At 41.3% G+C, this 11,320-nt stretch overlaps 1 protein-coding gene across 1 annotated transcript; it reads left to right on the forward strand.

Moving 5' to 3' along the window:
- The first annotated feature begins 1,541 nt into the window (after window positions 1-1,541).
- MOS (MOS proto-oncogene, serine/threonine kinase) lies at window positions 1,542-4,257 on the forward strand. Its single transcript, XM_018080162.2, has one exon. It carries the CDS (start codon window positions 2,303-2,305, stop codon window positions 3,350-3,352), a length of 1,050 nt encoding a protein of 349 aa, XP_017935651.1. The 5' UTR covers window positions 1,542-2,302; the 3' UTR covers window positions 3,353-4,257.
- The last annotated feature ends 7,063 nt before the right edge of the window (window positions 4,258-11,320 follow it).

The raw sequence follows: 11,320 nt of genomic DNA on the forward strand, positions 1-11,320 counted from the left end.
TTTACTGCTGTGTTCTATAGCATTCTGAATCATCAGATATGCTGCTATAGTTGGCAGCTTAACAGGTCTCTTCATCCATGCATCCTTCTACCTGTGCCTCTCCCACAACCAACTTGCCCTTTGAACTTCACTGCCAGCTTAACCTGGTGAAAACAGGTTTAAGTTCTTGGAGAATTCAGAGCAGAAATGTCTTTCTGGTGCTTTTATATGCTATTTGGCAGAGAAGCCCATTGAAGAATTGGAGCCCTAATAGTACTCAGAAAACAGGCATAAAAATCTTTCTTCCATATAGTTTCATCAGCTTTCTGCAGCTTTATGTTTCCATCACAGCTCACCTGCATAGAAAACATTCTCTGCAAAGATTGGAAGTGAAGACTTTTATTTACAAGTATAACATCACAGTGCTGCTCAGAAAAGGAAAGTGAATACACTAAAGATCTTCTGGTCCTCCCCCCACCCCCAAACAACCCTGTGTAACTGATGTTGAGCAGTGCTTCCAACCAGAGAGCTGCTCCAAGGAGCAGGCAGCAACAGGGTATTACCTGGCTGGCTTGTACTGTACAAAGAAAGCTCACAGGGTTTGATAGCACCTGAGGGGTCCAGGGGCCTCTTGAACTGTTAGTCTCTTCTGGGAGGGGCCAGGAAAGAAGAGCCTTGTGCTGTCAACCAGTCTCATCTGCAGGAACTGTTGTACCCAGGGCCACTGAGAGGCCTTTTGCCATGCTTAAGTCTTCGCACTCTCCCTTGGTAACAACTCCTCTTAGCACTTGTTTATAAGTTCTTTCACTGCCTGTCTGTCTCACACACTGCCAGGTGATGACCCAAATTTCCCATTCACACTAATCTCTGATCCAAGCTTGCTTCCCTGTGAATTGCTGTGACAAATTTCTCCTGATAGTCTCAGTACTGGGGAAGATCTCCGTCACTGATTTACTACAGAATGAATTCACTCTCTAGAGTTCAAGTAGGATCAGAAGATGCCTTTTGGACATCAGGTTTGCCTGTTGAGGTGAGCAACTGAATCCATCTCAAAGTGGAGAACACTCCAGTTCTGCTTGAACATGTTCTGAGTACCCCTGAAACCTCCCTCGGTGACCTGTGCTGCATCTTATCCAGAGAAGCAAAAGAAAGAGAACAGAAAATACCAGGAAGACTCTGCAGGAACTGCCTGCAGAGCCAGTACTGCCCAGAGGTAAACTCTGGAGAAACAGGCACTGCCAATCTTTGAGGTCCCATGGCAGGATCCACACCAACAAAGCTGACATCCAGAGGAAGGTTCTGAAGGGTGAGGAGGTGGGAAATGAGGCCCAGTCTTTCCAAGATGCTTGTCAGCATGTACAGAAAGTTACTTACTGGAATATTCAAAAGCTGTTAGCTGTATAGGTTCCATAAGTGTGCTCTGATACCTGGGCAGTACAGCAGGTACTGAACACTATGGCAGTTAGAATGACCACTGTGAATATGTGAAAGCAGGGTCAAAATTCCAAAAGCCTCTGTGAAGAAACACCAGGGCGAAATTACATTTTTTTTTTTATTTCTACCAGAACAGCTCTGTAAATTCAGCAGTAAGTTTTCAAAGGAGGATCCAGAAATAAAATACACACCTCTAGTAACTGCATGGAGTGTGATGGGAAGATTACCAAGTACTTATATATAATTCTAGTTACTATATCCAAAGGATGATATGGAGCAATCATTTGTATTTATGCTGCTATTAAGGTTGCTGTCCTGCATGGGCAGAACTGAGCAGCCAAACCAGTCCCTTTGTCCCAGTCATGTTGAAGTGGTAGGTTTCTACAAACACACTTTTATATTTAGTTATGCCTGCTGTAGCCTCATCAAATGTTAGCACTCACCATTTCAGTTACTTCCACTGACAAAGACTTTGAGCTGTTTAATGCACCTGATGCTGATCATTCCTGCCTGGAGTCATGGTGAAATGCATTCACTAGTCACTGCTTTATTAACTCCTGAGGCATTTTACTAGAGGCATTCAATGGGCAGAACATCTTTCTTTTTGAGATTAGAAATGATGTGAAATACTTATGAGTTATTAACTTTTTAGCTTTAAATCCATTTGCTCTGACTTTCTAGAGATTTGCTTCAGGGTTGGAGAAGAATGTTTCCAGGTGAGACTGATTTGGTTCAGCTAGTTGAGACAGATGCAGCTCATTTGGGGGTGGGAGGGAGAATGGTGAAGGGAGGATAAAAGGCTTTGGAAGGCACTGTAGAGTCCTTTCTGTTGGGGAAATTTTTCTAGTCTTCTGTCTTATTAACTGCCTCTGGTTTTCTCCATCTTATTATGCCATCACCTATTCCTCTTAATTGTTTTCTTTCTTTTGAGTATTCCCCATCTGCAGATTTGCGCCCCTGCAGCAGCCCTTTAGTTATCCCTGGCAAAGACAGCAAAAGCTTTTTGGGGGGAACTCCTGCAGTCAGGACTCGCCGCTTGCCTCCACGCCTGGCCTGGTGCTCCATTGACTGGGAGCAACTCTGCCTCCTGCAGCCCATAGGTTCTGGGGGCTTTGGTTCTGTCTACAAAGCTACCTACCATGGTACAACCGTGGCTGTAAAGCAGGTGAAGAAAAGCAGCAAAAACCGGCTGGCATCGCGACAGAGCTTCTGGGCTGAGCTGAACGTAGCCTGGCTGCAGCATGATAATGTGGTACGTGTGGTGGCCGCCAGCACGTGTGCCCCAGCCAGCGAGAACAGCCTGGGCACCATCATTATGGAGTATGTGGGCAGCATCACCCTGCACCATGTGATTTATGGCACTGGTGATACGTGGAGACAGGGGGAGGATGATGAAGGAGGATGTGGAAGGAAGGCCCTGAGCATGGAAGAGACTGTGTGCTATTCTTGTGACATCATGACTGGCTTAGCCTTTCTCCACTCACAGGACATTGTGCACTTGGACCTGAAGCCTGCAAACATCTTTATCACTGAGCAGGGAGTGTGCAAGATTGGAGACTTTGGGTGCTCCCAGAAACTGGAGGAGGGCTTGTCCCACAGCCCCCATGTTTGCCAGCAAGGGGGCACATACACACACCGTGCCCCTGAGCTCCTCAAGGGGGAGAGGGTCACTGCCAAAGCAGACATCTACTCGTTTGCCATCACGCTCTGGCAAATTGTCATGCGGGAGCAGCCCTACCTGGGAGAGCGGCAGCACGTGCTCTATGCTGTGGTAGCCTACAACTTACGCCCTTCACTGGCTGCTGCTATTTTCCACGAGTCACCACTGGGCCAGAAACTCCAAAGTATTATTAGCTGCTGCTGGAAGGCCAATGTAGAGGAGCGCCTGAGTGCAGCCCAGCTGCTTCCCAGCCTCAGAGCCCTCAAACAGAGTCTCTAGGAAAACTTGGGACACTTTAAATTTATTTTGTCAACTTTTCCTTAACCCTTTCTCTGAACATAATTAATTTAGCCCCTGTGTGTTCTAAAGGTTTTGTTGCTGTTTTTTTATACTAAAAAAAAAACACACCAAACTGTTTTGATATAAGAAGACTATAAATAAAGAGATTTAATAAAACTGTGGGCTCTTACCTTGGGAGGGAATAGACACAAGGATCAAGACACTGGCAGATAAAACTTTTTCAGGCTGATCTGTTGTGTGCTGTCTTGCTCAGGGAGAAACTAGGGAATGTGATGTGCAAAAAAAATAGTTGGTTTTAAGTAAGTGAAGTACAAAAAAAGGGGCTAAGGAGCTGCTTTTGGAAGGTTCTTTATACCTAATACCTTTTGGTATTTTCAAAATGTCAGATATGAGTAGTTCTTCACTAGCTTGGGTTGTGCATTTGAGCTTTTCTTCTCCATTTACCAAGGAATGAGTGTGTATCGCAAATCAGTGAATGCAGAAAAATAAATACAAAGTGTCAGTGGGGTTTTTTTCCCTTGTTCTTGGATGTACTTAATTCCAGTAAGTATGCTGCTTTTGATATGGAAAATGTGAACTGATGATATACATCTTGAAATAAGGAAACTTTTTGCCAGTCTAAGGCTATTAAGAGTAAGAAGATACATTAACAACCTGTACTTTTATAAGACCTCCCTGCTACGAGGGAAGTGTTAGTTGCAACTTGCTAGCTGGAACACTGCAAACTTTAATATCTGAAGCATTATAAGAGCATCTTGTGCAGAGCAGAAAGTTACCAAGTTTTTGAGGTACAGGGTGAGTTAGAAAAATAAAAAAATTGGGGAAAAAATTATTGGTAAAAGGAGGATTATTTGTGCTTCATAATGCATGGGTCAGTATTAGACAAGATACTGGAAGTACTGTAAAGAAAGTTTGCTTAAAGCAGTAATAATGATACTCTGCTGGTACTCAAAGTGTTTGCCATTGAACTATCCTCTGCACTGCTTATGTCTTATCTACTATCTTTCCTAATCTGGCTGTAATGTGTCTGGGAAAGGAAGTGCTGTAGGCAATGCAGATGACAAAGAGCTCTGATCCATGATTTATCAGAACTGATAATTGTACATCTGAGCCCTTATCAGAGGCCAACTGCTGTAGCTGATATTGCCATTCTGCTCAAAGACTCTGCTTCTTTTTAAGACAGGAGAAAGAGTGATGTTTCAGTCAAATTGTTTTTCTTCTTTACCCTTCCTCCCCCTTGCTTCCATTCTGGAAAAAAAAAAATCCCCAAGGAATTGAGCCAGTTTCCTGATTTCTGACACACATCTGTTCTTAGCCCCGTGAAATCCTGGAAATGAGCAACTATGTGAATTTGAGATGATTCTGTAGGTCTTTATGGTATTTGGGTTGGTAATTGAAATTAATGGTTTATAAAGCATATCTAAGCTTAACTATTTCTTGGTCTTCCGTCCCCCTTAAGCGGAACTGTAAAATGCTGGCTGGAATCAAAAAACCTAAGGTGAATCCTGGAAAATATTTTCCATGTTTTCTCTGTCAAAATAATTATGCTATAGAACCAGAACTTTTTTTGTGTGTGTAGCATAACTTATTTTAATAAAGAAGATATCTTAAAGAAGTTATTATGATAAGTCAGTTACCTTTTGAAATGATAAGCTGAGGGCATCTAAGATAAAATATTAGATAAAGCCAATTGACATGCCTTATCTTAACATCAAGCCTTAAATAAAAGTGCTTCTCCAGTTTTCAAAAGTATATAATAAAAAATGGAATTGAAGTTTGTTAGTAGTTCCTAGATGCTTATGTGTTGTATTTATTTTGCCAATCTAGGTAGCTGGTTGCTTATACTGTTAGAAAACTGCTATTTTTTTCCTTAATGATCCTTCAGCATCAACAAGTGCTACTTGAGTCTCTGTGAAAAATCAAGCACCCTTCAAATTCTCTGTTGTACTTGACAGAATGATACTGGATGGCCAAGACCTACTCTTGAAGTATAATCAGCTCTGCAGATGTCTGTCAATTTTTCAGGGTTCTCTTTTGACAGCGAGTGAGAGAGAACTCTGCACAGCATTCAAGATGTAGGCACATCATACTCTGCTGTAATAATGATGGTCTCTAGTTTTTAGTAACTTCTAAGGTTTGATTTGTTTTGAGGGTTTTTTGATTGCTATTGAGCTCTGAGTTAATACTAATCAAGAAACATCTCAACCCTAATAGCTCAGAATCCCTGGTTCTATGTGATGAGGATAATTTTGCCTGCCTGCTTCACTTTAAATGCATATACCTTGAATTTCTTTCTGCCAGTTTGTAGTTGGCCCTTGTAGTTAACATCCAAAATAACTCCACCATCAACAAATTTGTTTATCTTATGGGTCACTCTCTTGCACTTCATTTATGGATGTGCTGGGCAGCACAGGATCCCCTGAAACACCAGTGGACACTTTCTCTAGCTGAGAGAACTGACACTTTACTTTTTACCCCCGTGCCTATCTTTTGACTTATCCAGTGCAGGATTTTCTCTCCTAAATGTGGCTGCTTAATACCTTTCAAAAGTTTGCAGTGAAGGATTTTTCAAATACCTTTGGAAACCCTAAGGGAACATATCAATCAGTGCTTTATCTGCATGCTGACAGCGCTCCTAAAGAATCCTAATACAATCCTACACAATTGTGAAGTGCAACTCCTTCCAGCCAAAGCAATATTGGCTCCTTCTAAACAAATCAGGTCTATGTGTCTGTTATTTCCTTTAATATAGGATCTGCTAATGTATCTTATACAGATGTCAATCATGTAATCAGAAAACTTATTTTTTAAAGACTTCCTTGGGATATGATCCTTAAGAGGACGGGCCAAGGACAGCTGGTTGGTTTTAAAAGATTGCCTTTTACAAACTCAAGATTCAGTCCTCATAAACAGGAAATCAGGCAAAGGTGGCAGGATGCCCCCAGGGATAAAAAAAGAGCTCCTGATTAAACTCAAATGTAAATAATAAATATGCAAGAGTTGAGAGACCAGTGGGGAGTCTGAAGCAAGGAAGACTTACTGTTGGTAAAGAAGGATGAGGTTAGGGAACATTTAAACAAGACTTAGAGAAGTTCAGAGGACCTGATGGGATGCACTCACGAATGCTGACAGAGCTTGCCAGTGTCATTGTGGGGCAACTCTTGACTACCTTTGAAAGGTCGTGTGGTCAGGAGAGATTCCTGAGGTCTGGAAGAAAACAAATCTAACTCATGTCTGCAAGATGGCCAAAAAGGAGGATGTAGAAAATTACAAGCCAGTCAGCCTCACCTAAATCCCTGGGAAACTGGTGGAATGCACCATTCTGGAAATCATTGCCAAATAAATGAAGGACAAAACGGTGTTTGGGGGATCGTAGGGGATTTGTCAAGAGGAAATCATGTTTGATCAACTTAGGAGCCTTCTACAGTGAGATTACTGGCTGCTGGAGAGCAGTGGTTGTTGCTTATCTTGACTTTAGTGGTGTTTTTGATGTTGTTTCCCATTACATTCTCATAAAGAAACTGATGAAGCACTGACTAGATAGTGGAAACTGAAAATCAGCTGAGCCGCTGGGCTCAGAGTGTTGTGATCAATGGCATGAAGTCCAGTGGGAGACCAGTCACTAGTGGTGTATCCCAGAGATCAATACTGGACACAGTGCAGGTTAACACCTCCATTAAAGCCTTGGATGATGGGATGGTGCACCCTCTGCAAGTTTGCAGTTGATACAGAATTGGATGGAGCAGTCAATACCTTGGATGGTTGTGCTGGTGTTCAGAGAGATCTTACCAAGCTGGAGAAATCAGCTGATGGGAACCGATGCCGGGGGCTGGGGGCCAACCGCTTGGAAAGAAGCTTTGCAGGGACCTGGAGCTGCTGGCAGACACCAGGTTGAACATGAGCAAGCAATGCGCCCTTGTGGCAAAGGCGGCCAACAGCATCTGTGGTGCATTCCAAAGGGTGGTGCCAGCTCTTCTGGAGCGCTGCTACAAGAGGTTATTCCCCGCTGTTCACTCAGCCCTGGTGAGACACGTGGAGCTCTCTGGTCAGCTCAGGACTCTGCCAGAACAAGAAAGTCATGGCTGTACTGGACCAGGAGTGCAGCAAAGGGCCATTAAGTTGATTACAGGAATTTTATCTTCTGTCTTAATCTTCATGCTCTTACTTAAGGTTTAGTGTCTTTGGTTCCCAACTAGAAATATCAACAGACATTTCAAAATAGGTTTTGAAAAAAGAAGCATAAGCTACAATTCTGATGCTACTCTCTTTATTTGGAGGTGGGGTGGAGTATTGCAGGTAAACATATTTGATAATTAAGTGGGGAACCTTTATCTGTTTCTCTTTTACAGAGCTTCTGGCTTCCCATCAACCAGAAGCTTCTGTAACCCTGGTCCTGGCTTGTTCTGTTGTTTGTTCTTCTTTCCTTGAAGGCTTCTTTTTTTTTTTTTTTTCAGTATTACGCTTTATCTCAACCCAGAAAGAAAGCGGTAACAACATCACTATCTTCAAATAATAAAAATACTATATGACTTGGAGGTGAGCAGGTCCTCAATACAGAATTAGGACGGGAAGCACAAAAACATAAGTGTGAAGATGTATGGGTTGCCTCCGTATTCCGTGGTAAGATATACCGCAGCAAAGAAAACAAAGAGTGTTTTACACAATATAACACAAATATTTGTAAATGCAATGGGAGTCACGTGGATGCTTATTATTTAACTTGTATATCAACTTTTGCAGCATTAGCATTTGTGTTCATGAATTCATCCACTAGAACAAAGATGAAAACAGGGACAGAAAATGAATGGTTATTTTTAAAATTAACTGTATGTGGAAAATTTTACGTATTGTTTATTTTAGCCATTTATCTGCTGCAAATACCTTCATGAAGCACTCAAAGAGCCTCTTTCTATGCTTCAGTTAACCCAGCTGCCAAATATTTGTCTGCCTGTCAAATGAAAAGCCTTAAAACCAGTTAAAGAAGGAAAATGGAACAAAAAAGTCTACTGGCATCTATCCCAGTCTGCCATCAGCTAAGGATGCCATAGGACAGTTTGGCAGTAGAGGAACCACCATCCGCCCCTGGACTTCTCCAAGCGTGAGGCTGAGTTTTGCTCTCAACCCCGCCTGAAGTTCAATAGCTCAAGTGTTCAGCAGAGCAGGGAGGTGATTGCATTTGCCTTTGCAGGGCACCTGGGATAATAGGGTAATTCATAACTTAATAAATATTCTACTGCACATGTGCCAGGCTACAAAGAGCAAAGTAGGCTGCAAATTGGAAACGTAAATGTCTAGCTCTTTTCAAGTTACTCCCCCCACAAGGGTGGAAGGAAAATCAGTTTTATTTTCAAGCCATGTATTTTTCTCAACCACTTACTGGGAAAATGGGGAAAGGATTTTGATTCAGATATGGCACAAATGAAGCTGGTCCCAGAGACAAGTAAAGAAAGTTGCACCTGAACAGAGATTGTAAAAAAGATAAATGTAAATAAGGGAAGTGATAGGCTGGGGAAGCTGGTTTTTTTTTAATAGCAGTTAATTCTATACATGATATAATACAGGAAGTTTAGGGAGATATCATATACTTTTTCCACATCCTTGTTTTTCTCTTATCTAACAGTTCTAATAAAATGTTTTACAGATAACACAAAAGCCACATGCAAAACTTTTGAAGGAATGTATTGTTGCACTGACATGCCAGTAGATGAATGTCACCCAGATTTCTCTTTGTTAAGAAAGTGACAGAACTCCAGACTTCCCTTAAAGTTATCAATCCTTGTATAGCTTTTGAGACTGAAATGATTGCTAGTAGATGTTTTCTGATTTAAAGGGGAAGAAAGGATATTCTTAAAGTTTAATTAATCTTTTTTGCCAAAAGCTGACTTTCAGAGGAAATAAATGTTAGTTTTTTTAAAAAATGTTTTTGTGCTTGCATAGTTTGTTTAAAAAGTTGTATACTGAATTGCAAACAGCATTTGAAAAAGTGTCCTGATCATAAAAATTAGCATTACCTGACCAATCATAGAAAAAGGGCCATTTGCACAGGGCAACAAGGGAGGTGGCTGGAGAAGGAAAGGAGTCAAGCCAGAAACAGGGAGAGGGGAGACACCCCAAATCCCAAACCTATTTGCTACAAGCCTGTGAATCAGTGAAGCTCTCACTGAAAAATAACTTTATTCTGGCACATGACTTTGTGTGTTGTATGCTAGAGATACCTGCCCACTGGGCTGTCAGAACCCTTTATGACTTAAACTAAGGTCTTGAACTAGTGCTTAAAATTAGCTGAGGCCACTGATTCAGTTCAGAGTGGTCACCCATTACCGCCAGCTCATAGTAGTCCCATTTAGTTAAAAGAAGCATAACCTTCCACTCTTAGCCCCAGCCCTCCCAAAACCCAAGTGCTCTTGAAAAACTGTCTAAATTAAATGTTCTGCAAACCATTACCTGTCCCCAAACTGCCTGAGAGTGCTACACTTTAATAGCACCAATGACTTAGCAAAGTAGATTTCTTCGCTGGAAAAGAAATTTCCTTTATATACAGAAGACTTTAAGAGTAAAAAGCTACACTTCCTTTATCAAAGGTGTATTGTTGGTTTGGTTTTGTTTGTTTGTGTTTAGGAAAGATGAGAATCAATCCCTAGGTATTAGCATAAGCATTTGTGCCTGCCAGAACAAAGTTATTGGCTCTACCTTACACCAGGAACAAGAGTGTATGAGAATCAGTTGTTCCTCTGAATACATAAGGGACTCTCAAAAAGGAAATATACCTGCTCTGATGTGGTAAGGGGTTATTGATAGGATGAAGTACCTGCTGGGTGCTCTCAGAAACATCTTCCAACAGTCATTCACATAATGAAAGAATATTTTTTTAACATGTGTGTTTTGTATTTAAAAGAAAAACATGAGGCCATAATACTGAAAAAAATTACAAGTATTGATATTTCTGGAATTTTTTCAAAAGGCATGGCTACCATACTCAAACCCACGTTCTGTGTATACCACGATACTTATTTTTATTTGCCTAAAAACTGAATGCTTGAACATAACCCTCTTAAATGCTAATACTATTTTTTCCTTGGTTTTAAGCCTGTGGACAATACTGCTTCCCTTGATCTGCATCTGGAAAACCTGTTGCTAGGGTTTTCACTGTGCACAGAGGTAGGAGTGTTAGAAGTGCAATTGTGTGCATTTACATATAATTGCTGTTACATCATTTAAGTGATTGTGGCAAGGGAAAAAGACTTCTGTTTTATATAATTTCCAAAACCTATTCCACATTTACAATGATGTTTTATAGTCTGGTGTGAAAGGACATGTACAAGCCCAGTTTTCATTACCAGTAGGAACTTCTGACATATATTTAGGTGAAAGACAAGTTTAATAGACTTGCTGTACTCTCCTAGTAAGTTGTTCTCTTAAATAAAACTTCTGGGTCTTCCATGAGATGACATTACAGACTCTAGTGTTGTTGCTCCTGCCCCCCTACCACAACCTCAGAACTCCTATGCAGTAAGCCACAGCTGCCACTTTGCCATGTTAGCCTTTTAGAGAAGTTAGCAAACCCTTTGAAACCAAAACTTCTTCATATTTGATGCCTCTTGGATCATTTTCATGTTACAGTGTGGATCTGACCAGCTGTTCTGAGCAATCACAGTGTAACAATTTCCTCAGTGGCTAACTCCTGTTTCTAAAGCACATCTTTAACACCACAGTATCTCCTTTAGTTCCAGGTCCTAAGTTCTATGTTGTTATTCCTGTTTCTGTCAGGCTTTGAGTAATTTAACTTGCCTGGGTCATAGAGGGTCAGATCACAACAGAAGCATTACTGAATTGGCTTTAATCTTTCTTTACTGATGCCAGGGTTGGGAAGGGCACCTTTTCACAAGTCCCACAGAAGTCCAACACCTGGATGTAATCTAGATAAAATTGTGACTTGCAACTAATATC

Source organism: Manacus vitellinus, unplaced genomic scaffold, assembly GCF_001715985.3.
Source record: "Manacus vitellinus isolate BGI_N305 unplaced genomic scaffold, ASM171598v3 scaffold_1_pilon, whole genome shotgun sequence".
NCBI lineage: Eukaryota > Metazoa > Chordata > Aves > Passeriformes > Pipridae > Manacus > Manacus vitellinus.